Source organism: Dermochelys coriacea, chromosome 9 (genome assembly GCF_009764565.3).
Source record: "Dermochelys coriacea isolate rDerCor1 chromosome 9, rDerCor1.pri.v4, whole genome shotgun sequence".
NCBI classification, from domain to species: Eukaryota; Metazoa; Chordata; order Testudines; family Dermochelyidae; genus Dermochelys; species Dermochelys coriacea.
Window position 1 is genome coordinate 82,187,730 of NC_050076.1, and position 27,984 is coordinate 82,215,713.

The following is a 27,984-nucleotide window of genomic DNA, read 5'->3' on the forward strand; positions in this document are numbered from 1 at the left end:
CTACTGCCCTCTGCAGGGACTGAACACAAGGCCTCTATAGCTAAAACCACAACCTGCTGCTGCGTGTGCTAGACCAGCCAGCTCTGTTAGTATGAGGGCGAAGGCTGACTCATAAACCTCTGTGGTCCGGCTGCAGTACCGGTTTGTGTCAGATGTAAGTACTGCTGTAAAACCCCAGCCGCCTCTGCAGATCTAACGAGAGCTGTTATCTAAATTGTTAGGAAAGCATTTGGGTTTGTGGCTGCAATTGTTGCATATGGAAGCAGTTCTCACTCAGTACAGTCCCCTAACAAATCCCTCTCTTTAGCTGGAGCCACTGCTTTTGCAGTTGTAAGCTCTTCCATGAGAAACTGTTACTCCTGTTAGTGGGGCTTTGTGGTTGTTTCTGTATGAGTTGTTATGCTAGGGTGACCTCTAAAGGGCAATAAGAGTTTCTGCACTTCTTTTGCTGCTCTCGTGAAGTAATGACTATTCTGCCCGCTTGGCAGGGTGATCTGTTTGAAAGGATCCATGCCAAACTGATGGACTTGCAAAAGTAATTTACTTATTAAACCACTGGAATATGAAAATATAGAGAAGTCCTTTCAAATCAAACCCTGATATGTGAATAATCCTGTGAAGATGGCACATGTAGTGAGTGATCCAAGTTTGCAAAAGCCGATTGCACGCTACCCTTTTAAAAGGACTAGCGCTATGTCACTGGACACAGTAATGGCCCAGAACAGGAACCTCAGATATGGGTCCTTTCAAAATCTATTGGGGGTGCAGGTACGAAGACTGGGTTCCAGCTACTCTTGTGGGTTTTGTCCCAGGTTGGATACAAATGCAGAAAGGGGTCTGCTTCCAGAATCTAGTTCAGATTGGTGAAAATCTCCAGAGTGCATCTGATCTGAAATTTTCACTATTGATACTGAAATGTCTTGAGTAGTTTGAGCTTTTGGCACCATCAAATCTAAATGGGAATCCAAACCTTGGTTAGATGTGAATTCTGAACCCAGACTTAAAACTGCTCAAAATCTGTATCAGCCGCAAACACCGCCTTGTTGGCCTGTTTCTAATCAGCACCAGCAGATGGAAGATGGACTGCCATTTACATTTGCCTTCCCATTCCAAGACAGACTTGTACGGCCATCTTATTCAGGAAAATAATCAGCCATAGGGTATACAAAGAAACTGGCCCTTAACTGCAAATAAAGGGGTTGTACAACTTCACTCAGTACCCAGGAAATATCGTAAAACATGCAAAAATCACACATCTTCTGGCTGAGACCAGCTCAGCTGCTACAGATTCCAGAAGTATTGACTCCTCATTTTACCGAGCAAGAAAGCAAGGCACGGAGTGGGGGAGTAACCTGCTCAAGGTCACACGGGAAGTTTGTGGCAGAGATGGGATCAGAAGTTCAGAACCCAGATTGTCTGATTCCTAGTAGTGTACCATGTGCTTGTTGTAAGATCACCCTTCCACGTAGGAAGAAATGGAGTGGGGGTTGGAATTAGTTTCCAGTCCAAAATGTAGGCAGAAATAGAGAGAGGAAGCTGATGCTTTTAGATTCATTCATGCTGCAATGTTGAAGCAGTATTTTAGACTTGCTGCAAATGAGCTGGCAACCAATCTAATGTACCTTCCGTGCCTCACTGACACGGTTGTGACTGCTCAGATCTGATGCATGGCTACCCCACTGGGTTTTGTCTTAGTGTGGGAATCACGACTGCTACTCTGAAACCTGCCATTTTTAGAAGTGCTGCTCTGTTGAGCCAGAACTTTTGCAACTCAATGCTGATGTCACTCGCAGTGCCTGCTGATCAGTGTCTTCCAAAGTGTCAGTGTTGATGCTGGAGTTGAGGTAATATAGGTACCAAACTCCCCAGACTTCGTCAAACAGATGAGACTCTTCTCTAACAAACAAACAAACAAACAAATATATTGACATTAAACAATAAGCTTGTGTTCTCCTGGCATGAAACTATCCTTGTTAAAGATGAAGCCAATCTGCAAATCCAGGTCTGGTCTATGTTTTCTTAAAGGTCAGGGATGTTCAGCTCAATGGCTGTGGTTTGGGATCACTTATCTGATGTGGTTAAATGGCTGATTTAGGATCTTTCTTTCTTTGTCTTTTGTTTTCTTTCAATACCATACTGGAGTCCATACATGAGAAAATCAAATCCCTAGGGTATTACTGGACCAGAGTTCAGCTCAGAATTTTGATCAGCCATGAAACTTTGGGCAGTCACTTTCTATTGCGGTCCATTCAGACACCCCATTAAGTCTGACTTTCCATTAACTCTCACTACTTTCCTGGTGGTTCTCCTCAGACAATTTGTTTTATTTAGTTAAACTCCAAATCGCATGTGGCCTGGGGGGATTGCTTAAAAGGAAGGAGGCGGTAAGTTCATCTGTAGACTCCCTAAAATGGACTCCTTTTCCGCATGTCTAGTTCTTCAATGTGACAAGCAGCTTTTTACATGCGCTCCTCTAATAGCTGAATGCGAGCTGGAGCCCCAGACTCTAAATAATATATTGATTTTGTTTGAATGTGGGTCAGTCGGTCTGACTCCTAACCAAGTGGTAACCATGGCCGTCCTACTGGGAGCATTAACCCTTCAGCTGGTGTAAGATGTAAGCAGGGGCTTGTGCTTTTCATCTCTGATATTTTCTGTTCTTTCTTTAATTAAAACTGAACTCCCTTCTGCCTTAGCCCTGGGGGCTCTCCAGAGATCCTGCAGCTTTTCAGAGAATGTCTGGCAAACATTCTCTCTAGGAACAGTTCATTCAGGGGTGAATGTGTCAAAGGCCCCCTCAGAACTCAACTATGGCAGCTTCATTGTGAGTGACTGAAATAGGTGTTTAAAGGAGCTCTGCATCCCCTGTGCACCCATGTCCTGGGCTCCACACCAGCCCATTGAAGGCCACTTCAAATGACTGAAAGTCTTTGGCAGAGATGAAGGGGTTTGGTCACTGTATTTGCTCTTATGCATACGTGTGTGAGTGCAGGGCTCACTGTCCCTTGTCCAGCCAAGGTACTGGAGCAGCAGTCATTGAAGGGCTGCCCTGCTGCTCTTGTCTGTGGTATGGGGATGAGTCCTTTCCCCTGAGCCCAAGCATAGTCTCCTCCTGTCTGCCTCTCCACAAAGTTGGTTGAGGTATGTTCTGAGGGCCTGATCTGAAGACCGTTGAAGTGAATGGAAGACTGCCCTTGACTTCAGTAGTCATTGGATCAGGCCCTGAGAGAGGATAATGTTCTCATGAAGCATTAACAAATGAAATATTGAAGCATCACAGGAGAACTGAGAAGTGCAACCAATTAGAAACAAAAAGTGAACGTGACCAGCTAAGTGAAATGCAAAAAATTAAACAAACTTAAAATCCTTTCTGTTTTAATAATCCAAGATAAAGTGAGTAATACAAGTAAGGCATTATTGTTTAAACATGTGGGCTTGCACTTTCAAAGGAACCTAAGGGACATAGCCGGTGTCCAACTCCCACTGAATTTCAGTTTCATGGAGTTTGAAAATTTCTTAACCTTGCATTGTTCCTTCGTTTCGTTAGTTGTGAAGTGGAAACTTGAAGAAGTAACCAACTACATCCAATTTCCCAGAACTACTTAGGGTGAATAAAGAATCAGACCCTTAGAATCCAGATAATTTCCCCCATTGGAGTCCTGTGTCCAATTCTGGGTGCCGCACTTTAAGAAAGATGTGGACAAATTGGGGAATCCAGAGCAAAAGTGAGAAAAGGTGCAGAAAACAAGATCTATGAGGAAAGATTAAAAAACTGGGCATGTTTAGTCCTGAGAAAAGAAGACTGAGGGGGAACCTGATAATAGACTTCAAATATGTTAAGGGTGGATATAAAGAGGAGGGTGATCAATTGTTCTCCACGTTCCACTGAAAGTAGGACAAGAAGTAGAAGGGTTAATCTGCAGCAAGCATAGATTACTTGTGCCTCCTGATACCCAGGCCAGGATGGGTGGGGGCGGGGGCGGGGGGGGGAACATTGTAAAGGTGGGGGACATGTGACTGCCCTACTTGTCGGACAAACTTCCAGCCCCATCTCCCTGGGCCAGGGCAGTCAATCCCACTGGCTCCTGGGGGCTGGGGCCACAGGAGCGGGGAGCAGGTGCCTCTGGGCCTAGTTGGGGCCAGCCCTGGCCCGGGGAGACTCACAGCACCAGTGTCTCCCCAGAGCTCACAGACACCTCAGCAGAAGAGGTACAGGGTGCAGGCAATGCCCCTATCTCCAGCTGAGCAGAGGCCAGGAAACCTGCTCCTGGTGCCTTCCCCAGCAACCCGCCCACCCTGCGCAGAGTCCAGGGACCACTGTGCTCTCCCCGTCCTGCCAGAGTTACCCACGGGGGGTGGAAGGCGGGGGCAGGCAGTGTCCTCCTGCTACATCTCCCCCCGACATGTTTCTGGCTCGCTTAGCTGCTCTTCCTGGTAGCCGGGTCCAGGCAGGGAATGGGACGGAGCTGCTTCTCACGCCGGCTGAGGCTGGCCATTCCAGGTCGCTGCCTCTGTGCAGTGCAACAGCTGCCTAAGAGAGTGTCCAGCTTGGGAGGAGGCGGTGTCCGCCTGCTCCATCCAGTCCCCACCCGGGCCCAGCTGCCAGGAACAGGGGCTGAATGAGCTGGAAACGTGCCAGGGGGCAGGTGCAGCGGGAGAAGGACAGAGTCCCTCTCCCACCCCACCTCCAGCAGGCCAAGCAGAAATCGGGGGGAGGGGCACTTGACCCTGCATGCGCCCCCCCATGTGTCACTTGTGGCAGCAAGGGAGACTTAGAAAGTTTTTTCTAATATTTAACCTAACTATAAGGGTAGTTAAGCTCTGGACTAGGCTTGCAAGGGAGGTTGTGGAATCCCCATCGCTGAGGTTTTTAAGAACAGGTTGGACAAACACTTGTTAGGGATGGGCTAGCTTTACTAGGTCCTGCCCCAGTGAAGGGGGCTGGACTTGATGACTTCTCAAGACTCCTTCCAGCCCTACAATTTCTGTGATTCTATAACAACGTTAAGATGTTGGGGTAGGTCTAACTTTGAGATGAAAACCTTGGTGCTATGTCTTGCCAAGTTCTGACTCCTGAGAGATTCAGTTCTGAGAGCAGAATCACAACATTTTAACATCCGCTTTTCACATGGCTACCCCAGAGGAGAGACCCCACAGGAGAGGCGGCAACTATTGTTTTCTAACATAATGACAGGTTTCAGAGTAGCAGCCGTGATGGTCTGTATTCGCAAAAAGAAAAGGAGTACTTGTGACACCTTAGAGACTAACAAATTTATCTGAGCATAAGCTTTCGTGAGCTGTAGCTCACGAAAGCTTATGCTCAGATAAATTTGTTAGTCTCTAAGGTGCCACAAGTACTCCTTTTCTTATAGTTTTCTAGTAGCAGTTGGTCTGATGATTCACAGGAAATCCTTTCTTGCCGCTAATGGATGCATGTCATCTTCACTTCATTAGTGTTCAGTGAGCTGGCTCAAAAGGAGAAGGACCAGGTGGTGATCTCCCAATGTGTGAGTACCCTATTAACTAGTTTCATGAGTCAAGTTCCTGATTGCACAGATTTCAAAATGAGTGGTGGTGGGGGGGAATGGCATTTGAAAAGACTCTTTCAAGATTTAAACCCCTTCCTTTTAAAAATGACCTTAATATTAATAATAAATCCTGACTTTTATTAAATGGGAAAGAATACTGGCAATCTAATGTTGCTTTTGCTCCTTGTGCTGTTTGTTTACTTGTTGCACTTCACTCCCCGGGTCAGTGTCACTCTGTTTCTTAAGGACTGGGCACAGTGCTGTTGTAGTTAGCTTTCCAAGTTGCAGTGCCTCACAAAAAGATGTCTCCCCATCTCCTAGCTCTTCCCCCCCCTCCTGTTTTCACTAAAATCTACCGTAAGCTCAAAAAATTCTCTCGTCCTGTTAGATTCTACAAACTACACCTGATTTGGGGGCTGTGCCCTATGTACTGGTTTCAGCCTTGGTTTTAATGGGAATTGTGTTGCCTGAATTTGGTCTTTTATGTGTGTCCCTCCAAATACCCAGAAGCTCCAGGTAATGTGAGTGTGATGGAGACCACACAGTGGCAAGGTGGGGGTTAATCTGGGCAGGTGGACTCAGTGCAGCAGATGACAGGTATGGAGAGGGAAGTTAGAAGAAGATACAGCTCAGTTGGGGGCTGACCCGGAAGGGAAGAAGAGCTAGTTACAGTCAGCAGTCTGATACTGCTTGCTGGTTGGACAAGCCTCCTGGTGGATGGGCTAAGGGCTCTGGGAGATGGGCTGTTAGAAGACGGGGCCATACAGAAGTAGAAGGGCAGGTTACTGCTGAAGATTCATCAGATGACCCTATTTTGAGTTTTTGGTTTTATTTTTGGATTCTAATATTTGTAGGGGGTGGGACTTAAGAGTGCCTCAGCTACGGGGCTAAAGCTCGCTGTGTTGGACCTTGTGAGAGGCATGGCTTACTGGGATGAGCAGTGTCCTGATGGGCCACGAGGGGGCGCTGTGGAGCCAAATCCTGTACAATAGGTTCTACAATGGCAGCCTCCAAAACTTCATTTTAACAAACCAGGAGATTTTTCAGCAATGGCAGAACAAAGAGCCAAACCTCTGGGTGCTAACGTTAGTATTTCAGCCATGCCCAAGGCAGTAACAGAACTCCTGGGCTACACCCATCTCTGTCAGATTTCAGTAGGTCATCCTTTGTAGATCCGGCAGGACAAAAGCCATTGAATTCCAGTGTTCTGGCCTGTGGAGTTCCCCGATCTCCAGTGCGGTTGTCCAGTGTAACCGAGGGCAGAAATTGGCCTGAGGTGAGAACTTGGCTAACCACACTGCTTTGCTGGTGTTGCACAAACCAGAACAGAATCCAGCTTGCCCTCCTGCAAGTGTGCTGAGTTTGCTGTACTAAGGGGAGTAAATAATAGTGAAAACTAATTTTAGTCAGTAAGGCAGCAGCTGTGACTCTGTGACAGGAAGATCTGCTGAGTGAGAGAGCAATTTTTACCCAGTCGTCTTTCAGAGTAAAACTGCAAGCTGCTCCTCTGCTCAAGCATAAATGTTTCATGGCATATTGCTAGGTTATTATAAAAAATTTTACCCTTTTCAGCTTCTTGGATTCCCCAAGTAATGTTATTTTTAGGAACTTGGTGAGATATCTCCTGCCCCTTTATCTTTGCTGTATGTCTTATGTCTCAAATGACTTGTCCAAGGTGAATGATTTCATTTGTGAAAACAAAGAGATGGGGCACTGGGTATGGTAGCAGCTGCGCTGTGGCCTACAAGGTACTGGAGAGTGTGGAAAGAGTAGCCTAGCATTTGTGCCACCATGGGAAGCAGAACCAGAACATGATTGCATAACCCACAGTGAAAGCATGCAGGTTGCAAATGCAGGTGTGAATCATATGTATGATGTGTGGAAATGCCTGTTTGGATTAAAGGAATTTTCAAGCTTTTAGTGCAAATTGGCTGCTGATTTTAATGGGAGCCGCAGGTGCTCAGCTCCGGGTCAGGTCCCAACCATGAAATGTTGCATGTGAAGTGAGATGGGAAAGAGGGAGGGAGATGTAATTCCTTCCTGACCCCTTGTAGAGAATCAGCTGTTGCCCAGAAGCATGAGGTTTGAGCATTCATTTGCCTTAACTTGTATAGATTCATATGTTATTACAAAAAGTAATGGGTTGAAAAGGATCTAGCTTCAGTGTTTCTCTCCAGGGTTTCCAGCACAGTCAGACTGCATTCAATTTCAGGTTGGTTTGAGAGTTGTGCCCCTAACTCCCTTAGGACCCTTTGAAAATCCCAACCTACAAACTTGCGAACTGTTTGCCCTCTAGTCTGTGCTGTGTGCACAGTAATGTACCTCTTGTCTCCTCCCAGATTCCGGCTGTGCAATCTCAGGAAACTGGTACTTCATTTCTCCTTTCCTTCTCGGGGATCTGAGGTGCCATTTGAACTTAGCATCAACCACAGTGAAAGGAACTGGCACAAGAGGAGGCCACGCCAACTTGCCCCTCCCACATGGCAGCAGACCATTCACCTCCGTTGGACCATCGGAGTGACCTCACTCCTAGTGGTGTGGGCTTGAGAGTGGCCAAGTTCTCGGGTGCACAAAGCCGAAAGAGGCATCTCACTCCTGGCTGGGGAGCAGCTGATAGATTATACTTGAGATGTGGAAAATCGATGTAAAGACGCCACTTGGCTGGGAACAAGTTGGGGAGAACTGAGATCTGGCAGCTTTTCCCAGCTCATTGTTGTGTAAGGGGAAGTGAGTCAGAATGCAGGGAGAGGGGCTGTTTTTCTAGCTAAATACAGCAATTAGTTTACATCCTGTGGTAAGGATGTTTTTTTATTTTGTTTAAAAAAACAAAAACAAAAAACCCTAGGAAAGGTCCCTCGTCCAGCCTACTTGCAGGGACTGCTCTCTCCCTCTGGCTCCGATGCCTAAGGCCTGGGCTTTTCTCTTTGGGATTGAAGAATCTTCTTTTTCTCTGGTTCCTGGAGCCCTTTGCTCTAGTGTTCGGTCTCCTGCAGGACTGGCCAACACGGGGAAACTATTAATGGGGACATTTGAGGTCAAAATTAGGGACCTACCTTTTAACTCCATTGAAAGACACAGGGCCCATAAAGATTGCTGAAGGAGAGGATTGAGAAAATGGTAAATGTTTGGCTCAGAACTAGGGCTGGTCTCTCTCCCATAGGGACAATCAGGACAATAACAATTAATACCACAAACCACCACTAGCCCTCAATGCACAGTTTATTATTAAAGTCCTGACCCTGCTATGAACTCCATGCAGCAGTGAGGTCACCATGTGGAGCTGATTGCAGGGATTGCGGGCTGTTTGGAGCAGGGAGCTTGTCTGCAGCTGTAAAGCACCCAGCAGGCTTTACTGCTACACAAATGACGATGTTTGGCTAGAACCCTGCAGGAAATGCTAGAACCCTTTTGATACCAGGAGGACAGGCTTTATTGTGGTGTTTTCCCACTTGTCATTCTGGTCGCGGGGTTCTTGTTTCATACCACCTGGGTTTTGGCCTTTGTCTGTGGGGAAAACACAGAACAACCAGGCACATTTAGTCACAAAGACCTTTACTTTGAATGAAAGGAACCCAAGTAACATTCCCAGGGAAGAGCCCGGTATGTACTTCTGCGCCCGTCTGCTCTGAGCCCCGAGAACAAAATGGTGGCTGAACTGAAATGGTGCTTAGAAATTAAAAGCTGCAGCATTCAGAAAATAAAAGGTGTTGCTATTTCAAAGCTACACACACCACATATTTGACCATCCCTTATAAGATGGACAAAGGCTTTGCGGTGTTTACTTTTGACTTGTAGTTTAAAGGGTGAAATGAGACTAGGAGCCAATGGGATGTCTCAGTGAAAAGCAGTTGGCAAGGTCTACTCATTTCTCCCAAGAGTTAGTGTTTGCAACAAGAAAGCTAAGTAAGTTAAAAGAATCAGAAAGCAAACGGAAATCAGCCCAGTCCCTTGGCCCTGGGGGATGGAGCTCTGACTTTCCCAAAGACATTGTCCTCACCACCTGTCACAAAACATTCATTCATATAGCTCTTCTGCTGACAGTCCTGAGCTAGATCCAGGTCACGTGCCTGCACCCTGTTACAGTGACACGGTGGTTTAGTGTATGGCTTTGATTTGTAGAGCCCTGAATGAGCTAGAATAACCTCTCTCCCTATGCACTGTCGCATCAGTCAAGGTCAGCTGAGATGCTCCTGGTGAGAGTCCCTAGATGTGACTAGATTTCTCCACAACTGGGGAAAGGACATGTTCAGTGGAGAACTGTGGATCTTCTCTGGCTTTCAATCAGAGATGGAAATTCCTTGGGAGATCTTACTGTGTTAAGTGTGTGTATCATTGTGGGCCAGGGGGACCACAGGACTCCAGGAACTAAGCACAGTGGGGGGTGATTGAGTAAATTCACTCAGGTAAAAACACCTCTGAGAGGTACCACCACCTGGAGAGGCTTGTGTATACTTGTTTAAACTGGATTCTCTAAAGACCAGCAGGAAAAAAAAAAAAAGGACTTTTGGACAAATAGCCTGAATTCAAATTGACTCGGGGCCTTTTTTCTGATCCAGCAAATGAACAGGACCTTCCATTCAAGGGACCCTAATCCTTTCTGGGAAGGGTTGGAAGGACTTGATCTGCTCATGGGGGTGCTTGTTCTGAGCTAACAGCTGTTCTGAGCTTGCGACCACAAAAAAACCCTTGGTGGGGTTTGAAGGCTTGATCACCTGCCATAGCCCTTGTTGGAGTTAGGGTGACCTCTGACAAGGTGGTTAACAGGCATGTAGGTTCTTTTATGTTTTTTCTGTAGTGCTTTCTTAGAAAGGGCTGTGTGGTGACTTCTAACTGAGAAAGGTGATGACTGGGAGCCAGAAGCCTGTAAGCTGGGGACTCTTGGTGGACCATAGAGGGGGAATAGAGGTGCAGTTGCCCTAAGCTGTGAAACAGAGCTCTGCTGGCTTTCACAGCATAATGCACAGCACATTTTTGGTTGAATACTTGACTATGATTCCAAGCTCAGGAGGTTTTCTCTGTAGTGCTTAGAGGTGGTTGGTTGAATGAATGGCTTTTCTTGCTGTCCATTGTAAGCATTCTGAATGAAGTTGTTATTTTGAAATAGAAATGGACCTGAGCTGCAGAAGATAGGTCCAGATCTGAACTGCTCCAAAGCTTGGGGTTGTTTTGATCAGTCCCTTGACTTATTAATAAACAGTGCTCTCAGATGTACTAGCTATATGTGCCTAATACATCTATTCAGTTAACAGGAGCCTGGGCTACCATAATGACCCATAACCCTGTAAAAAATCAGCCCCCTCTCACTGTTGATATTTTAGATAGATATTGTTTTAATTATCAGTCAGTGACCGACCATTATTAGACCATAAATTTACATCTTGTTACCGCTGTCACTGAAATGTTATGCAAAGAGATCTGCTTGTAAAAGCTTGCATGACCTCAGATTTCATCACATCTGTTATGACACACTTTTAATCAGTCTTGTGGAATTCCATTCCCGCACTTGCCCTGGACAAGTAATATTTTTTCTGTTGATTTGTTTTGACCAGCAAATAAAAGATCATCAATCACTATTGCAAAAGTGGACAAGTACATTTCTTTGACAGTTTTGTAAGGCTGATGCACATGGATAGCTGGATGTTGAGCAGCAAGTAGAAACCCTCTGTTCTGCAGGCTCCTGGAGGCTTGCTGTTTGCATGCTTCCAGCACAGAGCTCCCATGCTAGTTGAAGTAGTGGATATTTTATGATGCCTAATTAATTTTATAGGATGGTAAATGACTATTTCTTCAGAATGCTCTGGAGGAGAGTTAACCTATTAGCTTTTCACCTCTAGAGACTGAGGATCCAATCCTTTGCTCAGGTCACACATGAAATGAGATTGGTAGGTCTCAATCTAGTCCCTCTGTGAGCAAAACTACCACACATAATTTGGCAGAGTGGGAAGGCCTGGGGCAGAAATAAGAGTTGGTGCTCCAGGTCATGTTGGAGAAGCACTGAGAGAGCTGAGTGGTGATGCTTACACTATGCCTGGCTCAAGTAGCTGCTGTCAGTACCTCTCTTTGAGCACCAAATTCCCTGACAAATGAAGAAATATGCCAACAGATCTGGGATTACCTGTGCTTATTTTCCCCAATATTGTTTGCAGACTGAACCTACCCAGAGGGTACCACTTTAGAACAGCAGGACACGAATTATCAGTGCAGTCACATTTGTGTTTCAACCATGAGTCCCTGTCATGACATTCAAGATGTGTAAGCTGACACCTGTATTTTCTAGACAAAACCTATCCTCAGGAAGTCAGCCAAATCCTGGCAATTTTAATACTTAGCCACCAGAGGGCATCAATAATCAATACAGTGTTACAACTGTTTTTTATTGTCTATTGCCTGTAGAGAGCAGGAGCAGCAATAAATTCCTGTATTCTCAAGGGATCAAGCAGAGAAAGGGTTTCATTAAATTTCTTCATGAGGAAGATGATGAAGCCTGAAAGTATGCCCCAATTTAAAGAGCTATTTGTTGGTCAAAATAAGTAGAGGTTAGAGTTTGCCAGAGGATGCATTATATGAGGTCCTCCCTATCCCCCCAAACACCTTTATATCTAGTGATTTAAAGGCTTTCAACACCAGGATGAATTCCTTAGTCCTCTCCCATTGGGTTTGAAAAAGGAGCACTCAAGTCCAAAGCCTCAGCTTGTGAAATGATTAAAGGTTCGGTCACAGCAACAGTTTGTTGCTCCAGGGAATGCACACAGGACAGGTAATTCAAATCCTCCCTCTGGCAGCTAATACTTCCTTATGTTTGAACATAAGGCAAGCCGTTTACCACCTGCGCCAGCTGTAAAACTGGGATAACCCATACCTCTCTCGCCCATGGTTTATTCAGTGATTATCTGCAATGCATTTTTGAAGACTAAAAAAGAAAAGTGCCAGCTACTGGGTGAGTTCACTTATCAACACCTAGACACAACCCATTGACCACTGAAGAGACTGGGTTTTCCCTGACTCAGTAACTTGCACCCAGAAGGATTCATCAAGGCAGTGAGCATAGACCTGAGCTATTTGCTATATTACTTGCTAAATGCATTTTAAGAAACCCTCGTAAGTGCCATCTATTCCACAAGAACAAAATTGTGCATGAAAACAGAATAATTTGCTCGCTGGCTAGTGCTATTATATGAATGAAGCCCGGCAGCATTTCACTCATTCGGGATGGGGTTGGTTTGGTCATTGCTGTTGTCTTCCTTTTAATTTTGGAGGGGGGTTTTTTCCTTCAAAATCGGACAATTTTAATGAATTCTCCAGGGGATACAGACCCTTGAATTTCTAGGGTTTGGAATTTTTCTGGGAATATTTTGGACGACCCCTTCCCTGCTATTAGTCTTTCCAATGTAAATGACATCTGGGCACTGAGATGAGCCCAGGGTGGCTTGCTGCTCTCACCTTTCTGCCAAGGAATTTGTACAATTTTCATGGAGCTCGAGGGAGCTGTTTGTGTTTCCATGTCTGGTGCTGGCAGAGCCATTTAGGCTTTTTCTCGACATTGTGCAAAGACAAAGTTTTATTCCCCTGACTGCACCTTTGTCCCTGAGGAGCCCTTGGTGGGGCTTAGAAGGAACAGGCTGTTGAAAGCGAGGTCCATGCGGGAGAATGAAACAGAGAAGACGTTTTCTGTAGCCGGGGAGGGGGGATCTGATAATGCGTTGGGGAAGCAAGGAAAACGTGAAGCCAAATCAGCAGACAAATCCATTGCTTTTTGCTAGCGAGGTTTCATTGGTCCAGCCCAGGGGAATTACAGACACTGCTAACCAACAGAACGGAAAGAGGACAGAGCCTCTTGCAGCCTCCTAGGCACCAGTTGTTTATATATTTCCTCCTGCTCTTGTTTTTATCATTTTTTTTCCAGAGGCCAATTGGGAATGGGCCTATTTTCTGCAAGTCCAAATCCAGCCGGGGGTTGTAGGGACTGAAGGTGCCTGCCCTCTAATGGGCAAGTGGTGGTCTAGATGCAATTAGCCACTTGGCCCTGGTTCATAGTCTAGTCCATGTTTCATAACCCACTATCTCAGCTGTCACTAACTGTCCTCCTTGTTAGTAGTCACTAACCATTTCTGAGAGGGCAGGAATCCATATTGCAGACTGAGACCATTGCAGATAAGCCTTTGTTGGAAGTTTCAGCAGAGAAGCCAAGGACAGAATGGCATCTGGTCTTCAGTCCTGCTTCATACCTCTGGAGGGATTTTGCTACGAACGGAAGCTCTACACAAAGGGCTGATGACCCATCCCAGCTGTGGTTGTACTCCAGAGACTTGGTTTGAACCTACAGTTTATTCTATCACTGCTACAAGCCTGAACCAAGAACTTTGCCATTACTGTATGTAATTGATTCCATTTAACCAATTCTAGCTCTCATCTATATCTTTTCCCTTTTATGAATAAATCTTTAGCTTTTAGATTCTAAAAGATTGGCAACAGTGTGATTTGTGGGTAAGATCTGACTTGTACATTGACCTGGGTCTGGGGCTTGGTCCTTTGGGGTCAGGAGACCCTTTTTTCTTTTACTGGGGTATTGGTTTTCATAACTATTTGTCCCCATAACGAGTGGCATTGGTGGTGATACTGGGAAACTGAAGTGACTGAGGGAATTGCTTGTATGACTTGTGCTTAGCCAGTGGGGTAAAACCAAAGTCCTCTCTGTCTGGTCTGGTTTGGTTTGGTTTGCCTTAGAGGTGGAAAAACCCCAGCCTTGGGCTGTAACTTCCCTGCTCTAAGCAATTTGTCCTGAATTGGCACTCTCAGTTGGGTCCCACCAGAATCAGCATCGTTACACCTTCCATGTCAGGTCCCATCTCCTTTTGTGTAGATGTAAAGACACCTTCTAAGGATGGCTGGTGAGGTTTGGCCATGCCTACCAGATGAAGTGACATCCTCTCCATCCTATTCTCCCTTTGTGCTCAAGGCATGCACCCTTATAACCCAAAATGTGTCTTAAGATGGACCCTAGAGCTCTGTAGACAGCAGCTCTTCTAGGTGGGTCAGAAAGAACTGGCCTGTCCCATACAACACTATTGTCTTCTACATAGACTTTCACATAAACTGCATCCTCAAAAGGCAATTACATACAAATACAAAAGTAAATAAAAGGAGTACTTGTGGCACCTTAGAGACTAACAAATTTATTTGAGCATAAGCTTTTGTGAGCTACAGCTCACAAAAGCTTATGCTCAAATAAATTTGTTAGTCTCTAAGGTGCCACAAGTACACCTTTTCTTTTTGCGAATACAGACTAACACGGCTGCTACTCTGAAAAAAGAAAATAAGAATATCAGAGGGAGAACACAGATGGTGTCTAGGCCAGGGAGAAAAGGCAAAGGAAGGACAAGATGGAGGGTCTGAGGTGAGATACAGGAAGGATGACAGGAACCACACAGCACCTAAGTACCGTGGTGACTGGTGCATACCTGGGTACATAGGTTCTTGCATTTATTTAGCTGTTCTAGGCTGTAGGAGGGAAGAGCGGGGAGGCTTGTGCTAGACAAGCCGAGGAGACAGAGGGACCAGGTCAGAGAAGGCAGCTGGATGATGTCAAAAGAGGCTTTTAAAACCTAGGAAAAGCAATTTGAACTCTTTCCCCACTGGCTGTGAGGCCAGTGGGTCTGTGAGGACTGTGTGCTCGCCATAAAGCTGTGCGGAACTTGTCTCAGTTGGTACTGCTGCTACATCTGTCACAGGCAGGGGGAGCCCTTGCTGAGACTCAGCCAGGTTTTCTCCTGGCTCATGTGTGTCTTTAAGGATTAATAAGGCAAGACAAAAATCTCCCTCCTAAAGCAAACCCCTCTAGATCACTCAGCCACACTCAGATGTGCTTTCTCCACTGCATAAATCCTGGCTCATAGGGTGGGGGAGGAGGGGTGGTTAAGGGTTGCTTCTTACTTATTGCTCTTCTAAAGTGCTGTCTGGAAAATACCAAGAGAGAATAATCCTCCATGGCCCTTGTGCCCTGTTTATTAGTTTAATTGAATTGTTCCAGTAACTCTGAGCTAAATAAAGAAGAGGGTTCAAGTGTAGCCCGTACATCAAGGAGAAGGATGATGGGTTCAACTCCTGGTGGTGGTTGTGCTGTTCAGCACGGCAGCAGGGAAATGGTCAGTAGCTGGCATGTCTCCTGTCACAGCTGTAGACCTTCAGATAGTCAGAGGGCTTCACCAGCTGCTGGCCCTTTGGGAGCTTGCCAATGCCTTTTGGACGAGGAGAAAAGTGTTGGTCGTGCCCACTTGTGGCCCATGATGATCAAATGGTACATTTCATAAGAGCTGGGTTGTTATTAACCCAGTCCCATGGCAACTTTTGAGCCTGGATAACGACATATTTCTCACATAAATCCCCCTCTAGTGAAAGTTCAGCTGGCTACTGGCATCTGTACTTTCAGTCCTCACATATCACCCTGTCTGCCAAGTGCACCCCAGAAAGGGTTGCGATTCAGTTGCAGATTAAGCGATTCCTACATCACATCGTGTGTGTGTGTGTGTGTGTGTGTGTGAGAGAGAGAGTCAAATTCTGTCTCACTTACACAGAGGCAAACCCACTGTATCAGAGGGGCTCTTCGTGTGTATGGGCAGTTTGACAAGAACTTCAGGAACCGTTGGGTTGAAAGACACTAAATGTCAGATCCTTAGCAGCTGCGGGAGAATCAGAGAATGGCACCAACATGCCAACCTGTCGAATCAGACTGGGTATTACTGCTTTGGGAGATGCTGAAATGAGCAATGGAGAACATTGTGAGCCTTAAAAGTGGCACTGAATATCAGTGATTGCTTATAATAAAGCGCAAGGAAGGTCCCTGTATTTAAGTGTAGGTATCTGAACAGATCTGGTCCCATACACTTGTGAACAGTGAGGTCCTAGATGGTCCCCCCTTACTCACAGCATCCCCTGGGCAGCCAAAGTGCAAGGGGAAGGGTTTCAAAGGCAAGAAGGGCAGCAAAGTCCCCAACTTGCACTTAAAATCAATGGGAGCAGGGCACCTAACTCCCACTTGGGCCTTTGAACCTGTCCTGTTCCCCCCCCAACCCTCCGGCCCGGATTGAGAGCAGCAGCAATGGTTGAAGTTGGTTCTTGTTGTGGTTCTTTCTGCGAGGCTGCATTGCATTCTGTCATTGTCAACTGTGTTCACAAAGCGGGGCCCCTTGGAGGGCTGGATTCCTCCTGTGTAACATCAAGTGAAAAATAAGCAAAAGCAGCAGGTGAACAAAGGAAGATCCTGTTTTCTGTGATGGGGTTTCAGGTGTCTTCTCTGGAAGCAGCTGGTTCCAGTCACTGTTGGAAAGAGGATGCTGGACTAGATGGGCCACTGATCTGATCCCGTCTGGGTCTTCCAGTGTCTAGCAAATGACTTTAGTGATGAAGAATGAGGCAAGGGGAAAAGACAAGCTAAGGGCCAGATTCAGACCTGGCCTAAGGAATTCCACTGATTTACTTGAAATTCCACCTGCTTACACAAGGTTAGATTTTGGCTCTATATAAAAAGCTGGAATTTTGTCTAAATAGAAAGTTTTCTATGAGTCACCAGCAGCTCTTTGTAAAAGTGTTGAACTGCTGGATTTCAGAGCCTTTCTATAGGCAGCCACATATAGCTGCCAACCAGCCTTCAGTTCACAACAAAGCTTAGATTCACCCGGAGCAGTTAAACAGCCATCATTGTATTTGCAACACCATAAGATTATGCTTTTGCTGTGTGTCATTGTTCAGTGACGTTGCATCAAGATGTGATAACACAATGTTGTGTGGCACACTGGTGCACACAGGAGGGTGTAAACGCTGGGCGGCTGGGATACTGCATCGTGATGTGTCAACTAGTTTATTGGGTATTCTCCTGCTGTTGCTTGGACAGTGTCGAGACAGCTCAATGCATTATCTGCCTCCGTGATGTTCTGTTCTGATCTGGCTCCTTATGAGGTAGGATACCTGTGAGGGACAGGTGTCCGGTGATATCATCCAGCCATTATGTTTTATGTCTTCCAGGAGGGACTTTTCCATCCTCCTTTCACTGAGTCAAAGTCAAAGATAATTCTACTTGGTAATGCATGACCACTACACAGATGTAGCAGCTTTACTGGGTGATGGCTCACTTTATGAATCCAAGACCATTAATAATTGTGAGAAAACAATAAGTGTTACATTGATATGAAAAAGAAATGCCTTTCAAATCATTGTGTCATGTCCTCAGTTTAATGGTGGAAACTTTAAATAGCACCTTGTTAGAATCCCACCACTCTGACTAATTTAGGACTTATTTCTCTTGTAAGTGGAGTCAAATCCCACTCCATGCTGGATCATTCAGTGTAGTGCTGTATTACATTAGCAAGCACAAAACTCTCTCATTACTAAAGAGGGACTCAATGGCTCTGTACTCTCTCTGTCAGGGGAAACTCATGTAATAAATATGGGTTGTCTTTTTCAGAGAAACTGTGTTGACTAGAAACAGCCCTTGGAGAGAAATTAATTGCCTGAAATGAGCCACGTTGCATTTTCCTGCAAGACTTCTCTGTTGGCTGCTTTGGCTTTTGAGCAGTAACAAAGCTGATGGCAGCAATGAACTTCTACCTCTTATCTCAAGGGCCAGAGAATTCAAACCGTGGCAAGGGCATGCTTACTTAATTCAGACCTGCCATTTACATGCCAGAGTCCCTTCAGAAGGAAGAAAGGCAGGGCTACCTTATGGGCAGCATCTCTGAGATTAAGGAATGCCAAAGGCCAGAAAGCATCAAACATGATTAAAAAGTGATTAAGGCTGACTTTAAAAAACAAGACTCAGGCAAGCAAATCCTGTGAGATAAATACAGGGATTTCACTGGTTGCTTTCAATGGTGGGAAAGAAAATAACAGATTCTGTGTCTATATTACACAGATCAGATTGAGTAGACACCATAGTTTGTGTGAATGATGATATTTTTATCCTGCCAGTTGTTCTGAAATGAATTTAGTCCCACTGAAAGGTGCTGGATTGAGCGCACTGGAGACAGAAACCCTCCAGTTCCAGGATAGGTAGTGACAATATATGCTTCCCGCATGCTACCTGCATGCATCAGTACTTGCTTGGTGGGACCACCCCAAGGGAATGGGTCTAGTTGGGTTGCACTCATTGTAAGTCAAGGCAGAATTTGGCCTACTGTCTTTGATCTAGCATCTTCTTCTTTCCTCAGCTGTTTGGGGCCTTGAGCACGACCCTATGGGTTAGATTCTGTGCTTTGCCTCCTGAGAGCACCGACAGCTTAGTCCAAGGGGAAGGGGACAAATCTTTATGCTACCTTTACATTCTCCAGATTCTGGGCTGCTGCGGTGGCTGAAATAGCCCCCAGTGTAAATTAGAGCAGCCCCAGTTCTGGGTTACACAGCATCCCAAAATCCACTGTAGCCCTGAGTACTACAGCTGCTCCCTCTTCTGCCCCAACATGTCCCCTCCTACTCCCAGCATGGTCATTTTGCTGGGGCTTGTGTTAGGTGGCAGCACAGGGCCACTTATGTCAGGTTTCAGTACTCCTGGGCTGCGGGACTTGTCCCCCAACCCCTTGTGGCTACTGTATGGCCCTTCTTAGCCCCCCTGTGGGTTAATGCTGACCTGAGCTGCTTCTGTTTGCAAAGGGTGTGTGTGTGTGTGTGTGTGTGTGGCTTCAGTAGAGTGTTTTCAGTAGAGTAGATTGCAGATTGTTGGAATAGAGAGCACTAAGGAATTTGGCCCATGGAATTGTGGGATATTTCTGGCTGATTCTCAGGACCTGAGACAATTGGGGCTGCATGTACACTGCAAAGGAGTAGAGGTTGGACCCTGGGTCCCAACTTAACTCAAGCTCGGACCCTCCAGCCCTGCAGGGTCCTGGGACCCTGGGTCCGCGTTCTGGGTTAGCACAATTGCAGTGTAGGCGCAAGGGTGGTGAGGATTGAGCCTGGGCTGATGTTGCAGTGTAGACATACCATGAGTTTCATTTCCAGAGAGAAACCCATGTCACTAGGTATGGTACAGTTCAATGCAACAAGTAGGAAGGTTAGAATAATGGCCCCATGATGAGTGAAGAAACATTGTGGAGAAAATAGGGCAAATCAGGGCTGACAGCGATGGGGTTAGAGACTGAAAGATGCACTGGGATGGGGCGAGGGCACTTCCCATTGCACTGCCCTTTTGACTGCTACACTGAGGGCATTAGGGAAGTCCAATGGCCAGCTTGCCTAGTGGTCAGGTCATGGCCTTACAGGGTATGTCTACACTGCAGTTAGACACCAGCAGTTGGCCCATTCCAGCTGACTCAGGCCCACAGGGCTTGGGTTAAGGGGCTGTTTAACCTTTGGGCGTGGGCTGCAGTCTGAGTTCTCAGGCCCCCCCAGGGTCCTACTGTCCAGGTTGCAGCCTGAGCCTGAATGTCTACACCACAATTCAGCAGCCTCTTAGCCTGAGCCCTGTGCGCTTGAGTGAGCTGGCATGGTCCAGCTGCAGGTTTTTAATTGCAGTTTAGGTTTACCCACAGTTTCTGCCAGCCTAGATGTTTCAGAGGAGGTCCCAGCTTCAGCTTTGGTTAACTCTCGCGTGCTCCCATTGCTCCCCCAGAAGTTCTGTCACTATGGGGTGGGGTGGGGCAAAGGTAGGATGACTGAGGCCTGCCCTCTCTACTGGGTCCTAGGGGTTTATCAAAGTATCTGGCCCAATTATTGAGCTACACCAAATTATATTTTCCCCAGGTCACTTCCTGCCCAGCTGGAGCTCCTCAGTATGGGGACATGGTCACTGGCCATCTCTTAGTGTCAGGTTCAATTGATCTCTTTTAGGGCTTTCTGCTCTCAAAGAGGGGGGATCCAAGTCCCTGCTGCGAGAGCAGCCTTCACAAGGTGGTGCAGCTCTGAGCATCACCCTGGCTTCTTGATGCCACACACAGCCCACACCCCGCCCCACTTTTCCTGAGCTCCAATGTCCTCTCAAACTATTCCACCAGGAATGTGCCCCACACCTGTGGAGGGGTGGGGCCTTTCTAGCCCAGTATTTCTTGATTCCCAGCCCTGGTTCAGCTTGGGGCCTGGAGAGCCCATCCCAGGCAGGATGCTAAATATCCACTAACTTTTATAAAACAGTTGGTTTATTTATAACTGTACAATGGAACAAGCATAGCCAACTTCTCCAGTGATGTGCCTGTCAAATCTACTCCTTTATTTTCCCCAAGCTAGGGAAATACATAATAAAGGTTCCAGAATATTACTTAGTATTCAGATTATAGGCCTGACTCATGGCAGCACTACAGTAGTTTCAGACCAGTTTAACTCCATAGACAAAACAATTAATGCAATAGGGAGCCAGGCCCATGGGCTACATACCTCATTCAACCAGATCTGTGAAAAATGTTCTGGAAACAATCAGGGTTGTGTTGATTTAGTGTGCTGGGAAGCTGCTGTTCTATGCTTATGTGCTATTATGCAGACATGGACAGATCCCCATTTTAATATTCTTGATTCTATTATATACTGTATGTTAGAGAGCTGGGATCTTCATAGATTCATGGAAATTAGAGACCGCTAGGCTTTATCTCCATCGCTCTATTCTCCATGGCTCTGTTTGCTGTAATTGTAAATGATGCGAGAGGCAGTGTTTCATTACTTCCCTTCAGAGGTTATTTCACAATCTAACAGATCTCACTCCAAGGAATCTTTCCCTTTTATATACAGCCTCAATTTTCTTTTGCTTGTTTCCAGCCCATTTCTCATTGTTATAGCCCATCAAACACAATGTGGCCTTTTGTAATAACTCCGAGCTCTGCATCCCTTCACAGACATCATTCCACTCCCTCCTGGGTGTTACACCCTTTCTTGCTGGAATGAATCCTGCTTGTGCATTCATGTGGGAATCTCATGTGATCTTACAGTTAGGGAGGCAGAATACTTTCAGGTATGAAGAAAACTTTCCCAAGAAATGGCAGGCACTCACATGCCAATGTTTGTAACCACCTCCAGCATGTCTAAGAAACATGCCTTTTCTGCTCTAGAGCTTTCCTGTTCAGCTGGAACATATGAGGTTACATTAACTTTAACCAGGAATTTTCTGCTTGAATGGCTTCCCCTCCACCCAGTTCTTCCATTCAGAAACAGCAACTGTTTTTCACTCTTTTCAAGCTTAGGAAGTAGAAATGATTAATGTTGGCTTGATTTTTAAATTTTTTTCCTCCCAGCCCATGTCATAGAACTTCAAGATTTTCTCTTTCTTGTCTTGGTATTTCATTTAAAGGGATATCGTCAAGCAGTTTTAGCTCAAGTTGGAGAGGGGGAAGGGGGATTTGACAGAAAATACTATGAATCCAAATGCTCACAGGGTATTAAAAATAATCACTGAAAAGATGTTATTGGAAGACTCGAATGTTACCTTGTAATATTGGAAATCCTAGCACAAGGGCACTGTGCAGGGGCAGGAGAATCAGGAGATGAAATTAACCACACACAGGTGAAACTGACAAATCTGGTTTCTTTGTGGGAGAAGGCTACAGAGCAAAAAGTGAACAAAAGCAGGTCCTGAAAAGGATAGTGGACTTTTGAGCTCATTCCCATTTAATAATCTAAAGCATGATTAATAACACAGGCAAGGTTTTCTTCAAAATGTATGCTTGCTATTGTACCATTGTCCTGTGCCATACTGTAGGTCATTTATGAATTAGCCTTTGAATAGTAATCCCATTCTTTAGTGAAATAGACATTGAATGAGTACGAAAGGGATTGCATAGATCAAATTCTATATCACAGATAAAAAAATCTGAAAGTGTTTAAGTGTCATCCAATAAAATTTACCTGTACATCCATGCTCACTCACTGTCTCTATTTGGGCCTGATTCTCCTCACAGTATATTTTTTACATTGATACAATTCCATTGGCTTCATTGGGGTTGCTTCTAATTTGCAATGTTATGATGAGATGAGAATGTGCCCATCTTCTACAGGCTGATATTACTTATTGAATATAGTAATCTGCTCCCAGGACAAAAGTTCACTTGGTTCTGAGCAGGAATTAAGCCCAATATTTGATTTTTTTTAAAAATATGAACCAGTGGAAAAGAATCCCTGGAATGCTTCTGAGGATTATGTAGAACAATGATATTATCCACTGATTTGGAGACAGCTGAAAACTCTTGTATGGAACTTTTGGTGTTTAGAAGCTCAGCGGGCTGCTTGGTCCTCATGTTTGCATTTCAATACCCAGCATGCCCTTCCAGTTCCCCACAATCTCAGAGCAGCACTGGTGCCTGAAGAGGGTCAGCGGAGTGGAAGGTAGGAGGATGCTGTTGTATTTGTGCAGTGAGCTCCTTTCTGTGGTGTGCTTAGCAGAGAGGGACTGTGGAGGGCTCTCCCTACGAGTGTCTTGAATGAGGAATTCTTTAGGAACGTCCGAGTGCAAAATCCAACGTTGCAGCTGGCAATGGAGGATTTTCAGACTGCAGGCATAATGCTGTTGTGTAGCGTTTTATAGCTGCCAACTGGGGTAAAAAGTTAAAAAAAAAAAAAGTAAAATCAATTACTTGTTGATTTGGAAGAAAACTGCCTTGGCTTGCAATCTAATGTCAGTCTGATGACTGTGTGGGTGAGAGGTAAATGAAGAAACAGAGTCAGTAAGGAAAGATTTGGGAGAGGAGTATAATATCTGGTCCAAATCAATCCCTTTTGTAAACTCCACTAACTATAATGACATGGGATGGACTGAGCCCATGGATTTTTTTTTTAAATTAGAACTATTGATGCCCTCTTTAAAGGCAGCACCTCTTCTTCATTTTCCTCTCACTGTAATGTTCTTTGTGGAGGGAATACCTCTAATCACTGCATGGCTAGGACAAAGCCTGTGTCCGGAGCTTCCTGCTTGTAAAACTCTCTGAAGAGTTTGGACAAAGTGACTCCAACCAAAGCTCTGCATCCCAGAGGAAAGGGGGATTCTTTCAGTGAAGGAGACAAAGAATGTCCTCTAGCTTTCCAGGGTCTGGAAGAGCTGCTTCCTTTCCTGGCCTTGTCTTGAGATGGTCCATAGCTGGTTGCTATGACATTGAGTAGTAAGAGCAAAACTGAACTTTAACAGGCTTTCTTGGGCTAAACTACTGGGACAGAAATTATAGGACATGGGATAAAGTGACCACACATTGAACCCTGTGTAAAGCCTTTGCCTTAGCTGGATTTTGTGGGGCTAAATCAGTGCAGAATTTGGCTAATTGAGAATTGTGGGCCAGCTCCTAGTTTTGCTGTAGTCAATGGCAAAATTTCTTCTTCCATGCAACGGAGCTTGACTGCTCAGACAGAGTTACCTTGAAGGAATCCAAGTTGCTCTTGCAGCTGATCTGTGGGCCATACTGCCAGCTGGGCTAGTACTGTACCAGGCACATAGCTCTGTGATGCTGCAACTGTACCTTTCACAGACACTTCTTCTGGTCCCCAAACCATGGAACAGATGTTCTGAGGCATGGATGAGGCTTGCCAGTCATGCAAATGGTTTCCAAGATAAGATGCCCCTATGAATTTTTCATGACACAGAGTATTTGATGAGCTGGTGCAGATACATTGAAACCCAGAGCTGCCATACTTGAGTAGCCTGACTTTATCTCTTGCTAGCAGAAAGAAAGGGAGATTGTCTGCTAGGAAAATTGCCCTGCATATCACCTGCTGGGGGAATGCTAAAGTAACTGTGTCCAAACCAGACTGGCAGATATGCTTTTTCCAATTCACTGCATATGAAATACCACATTTTAGCAGACGATTGTGTACTGTGCAACATCTAGATTCTGTTGCAAGTTCCCTGCATTCTCCAGCACTTTGGTGTGATAGGTTGGCAGCAGACTTATTTAAATTAAAAAGCAGAGGGTGCTTGATCGAGATTGCCTGGGAGAAGCTGGAGAATTTGTCATCTGAGAAGGGGATGACTGGGAAGATGCTGGAGATTGTTTTGAACTGTAGGAAATGCACACTAGCTGGATATTTCTGCTAAAGAGTCCAGCAGTGAAATAGTTAATAATATTGGTATTTAAATGGTCCTTGTTTGTCTTCCAAGTTAACGTGTGTGGAGGTGAAAGGAGCAATTCACTCCTGTTAGACCTATTGTTTCAGGCTTTGAGTAGACAAAGGTGACTTCACTGCATCAGTTTAACCACAGTTCACATTATATGGCTAGAAATAGTATGTTCACTTATGTGCTTACTAGTTTGATTTGTAGTTTCCAGCACATCAGAGCATCCCCAGTTCCTATATATTCCCCAATGCAACGTTTTGCTCTTGGAGAAAAAAGCATACCGCTTTTTCTTTTTTAAAATGTAATTTTTTGGAATTACAATAGACCTTTTGGACACAATAGTCCCACTCTGGGATTGATAAAGAGAGCCTGGCTTTCTCTTTCTCTTATACAGATATAGCCTCTGGCTGGGGCACTGTGCCTTCATAAACTCCTTGGAATTATTGGAATGCATGCCATGTAATTTCTCTCTGGGAGAATGAGGAGCACAGTATCTCTGATCTTTTTAAAAGTGAGGTCAAGATGAAGACCCATCATTTCACAATCCCTCCTATTGCTGGGGAAAGTGCAACATTGAGTTTGCCAGCACAAAGTAAGAAAACTAGGTGTCTCTCAGAAACGTCTTTACATATGCCAGGTTCTCAAGGGAATGTGCTTTGAATCTCAGATGGCTGCTTTGTGAAGTCTCACAGGTAGATTCTGGCCATTGAGCCCGTGTATTTAGTTCCAGGAGGATCACACCAATATAGGTGACTCCCCTGATGGTGTAAAGCTGGCATAGAGGTTCCACATCCAACCCCCCTTCCCTGTTGCCAGTGTTGTAGCTGTAGCTAGAGGAAAGGGAACAAGGCCAGGCTCCCACTATGCTGCTAAGATCTATGCAGCTAGCCATGGGTGGGGGTTGCATAGGCTGGGGGAGGCTGTGCCTTCCCAAACAGCCAGGTGGGGCCCCACCCCTTGCTTACCACCGCTCCCTGTGTGAAGCTCCAGTCCTCAATGCTCTGGTTGGGGCTGGAGACGCTGGGGTCACAAGCCACCCATCTTCCCAGAGCTCCGGGGCAGGGGACTGCAGCCACATGCCACCCATCTTCCCAGTACTCTGGGCCTCGAAGGGCTGAGGCCGCGCGCCCTCCCGGTGTTCCCTTAGGGCTGGGGGGCTACCCTGGGGTGGGACTGAGCCTATGGCTGTGGTAGGGGAGGCTCTAAGCTCTGGCGGGGGGGAATGGAAGGGGCAGGGCTCAGAGCTAGCCTCCCCGAGCCGGTGGTTCACGTGCTGCCCATGATGCTAGCTTTTTGGGGCTATCATAGATTCATAGACTTTAAAGCCAGAAGAAACCATAATGATTGTGATCTACTGTGAGTTTCTGCACAACACAGATCATGGAATCTCGCTCTAATTTCTGCATCAAACCCATACCTTCCGATTGAGCTAAAGCATAATTTTAGAAAATGATCCCATCCTGATTTAAAGCATTCAAATGATGGAGAACCCACCACAATGCTAGGTAAGTTGTTCCAATGGTTAATTACCCTCACTGTACAAATATGTGCCTTATTTCTAGTCGAGCTTCAGATTCCAGCCAGGGGATTTTTTTTTTCTGTTGGATTAAAAGGCCATCTGTCAGAAATCTCTTGCCCACGTAGGTGCTTGTAGACTCTTGGATAACATAAATAGATTGAGCTTCTTAAATCTCTCACTTTCAGGCATGTATTCCAGATCTTAATGTATTGTTCTAATTCTTTTCTGATCCCTTTTCAATTTTTTCAATATCCTGTTGGAAATGTGGTCCCCACAACTGGATGTAGTCTTCCAGGTCTGGTCTACGCTACAGACCTATATCCGATAACTACGTCACTCAGGAGTGTGAACAATCCACACCCCGGAGTGACATAGTTATACTGACCTAACCCCTGGTGTAGACAGCACTCTGTCAGTGGGAGAGCTTCTCCCATAGGTATAGCTGATGCCTCCTGGGGAGGTGGATTGACTATGCTGATGGGAGAGCTTTCTCCTGTTGGCGGAGGAGCATCTGCACTAAAGCACTACAGTGGCACAGCTGTGCCGATGCAGAAATTTAAGTGTAGACTTGCCCCCAGTAACGGTCTCACTAGTGCCGTATACAGTGGTAATACCACCTCCCCACTCATAAATACCACTTGCCCTGCCCTGCACACAGCAGCTCCTCAATGGGGTGAGTGGGTTGTAAAGCTCAGCTTTATTCCACCTTTAAGTCCTCCATCCCTGCTCCCTGTGCAGAGCTGCAAAACGTCCCCCCCCCCACCTTCACCCCACCATCCTCTTTCCTCAAGAGAAAGCTCTGACAAGGATTGAAAGCACTTGTCTGTGACTGGTGCTGGAGTTCAGTCAGGCATTTGAGTTCGTAGCTTATTGTTCATGACTCCACTTAGGTGCCCAAAGCAAAGGCAAAACAAATACAGCTCAGAATGGGGGCGGGGGGCAGCACCAGTGGCTTGGAAAGGCTGCTGTGAAGATGCATAGATCAGTAAACAACAGAACAAGTAGGCAGATAAAATAGGGCATTAAAAGGTCCATTATGTACTGTTGGGTACAGTATACAAAGGCTTTTCAATCAAATAAAAATACACACACACATACTGTATAGAGTGTATCTAGGGTTATACATATATGTTTATATATAAAATATATCACGTGTGAGTGTGAGCTTGCACACATGCAAGTGTGTGTAAATAAGAATCAGTGAAATAATATAGATATATTTCCTTCTTTTCTAGCCTGAGGAGCTACTGCTGGACTGGAATCCCCACGCCTCTCAACTGAGCCTCATTTTAGTTCTGTATGGATCCCTCTCCCAAACAACCTTAATGCCCTGCCTTTTTTACTGTTGTCAGTTATTCTGCCTCCGGATGGTGATTCGTGAAATGGAGGCTTCAGAGAATGTTATTCATGCTATGGAAATTGTGCATATAAGTCAAAAAAGCATGGCATAATTTATAATTTGGCCCAATTATCAGTCTTACTTTTAGAGAATCTCTGAATTCATGATGTTGCAGACCAGGTCTGAGGTGCTTTAGCAGAGTTTTGGGTGGGGTAAAGGAGAGCTAGGTTGGCATTCGCACAAGTGAAGCCTGAGGTTCATTGGCAGAGCCATATGGGGTTCTGCAGGTCAGGATCCATTGCAGTGTATTGGCTAGGTTGTGTGGAGACCCAGAACTGAAATAATGCCAGGGACTATAAAGGATAAGTTGCATTGGCTGAGCCCTGAGTTTGGATAGCCTGCTCTAAACCTGCCTGAAGCCAGTAAGAGTAGGCCATCACTTGGAAGAGCACAAAATTTGTTCACATAGAATACAAGCATCATTTTGAGATTTATGCAGTCAGTATAATATTGTAATGGACTACTCTTCTCTTCTCCATTACCAAGGGAGGTAGTGGAATCCCTGTCACTGGAGATTTTAAAGAACAGCGTC

General features: G+C 45.6%; 1 protein-coding gene across 3 annotated transcripts in view; it reads left to right on the forward strand.

The window, feature by feature from the left end:
* The window catches only part of AMER1 (APC membrane recruitment protein 1), an 84,608-nt gene that overhangs the window by 45,622 nt on the left and 11,002 nt on the right, over positions 1–27,984 (forward strand). Inside the window, exon 4 of one of the 3 annotated variants that reach the window (XM_043491866.1) lies at positions 7,868–13,315. The exons of the other annotated variants lie outside the window; for them this stretch is intronic. Coding sequence (XP_043347801.1) covers positions 7,868–8,049 — 182 coding nt within the window. The 3' untranslated portion in view covers positions 8,050–13,315. Of the gene's footprint in view, positions 1–7,867; positions 13,316–27,984 lie in introns of those variants that run through there. 3 annotated transcript variants of the gene reach the window in all.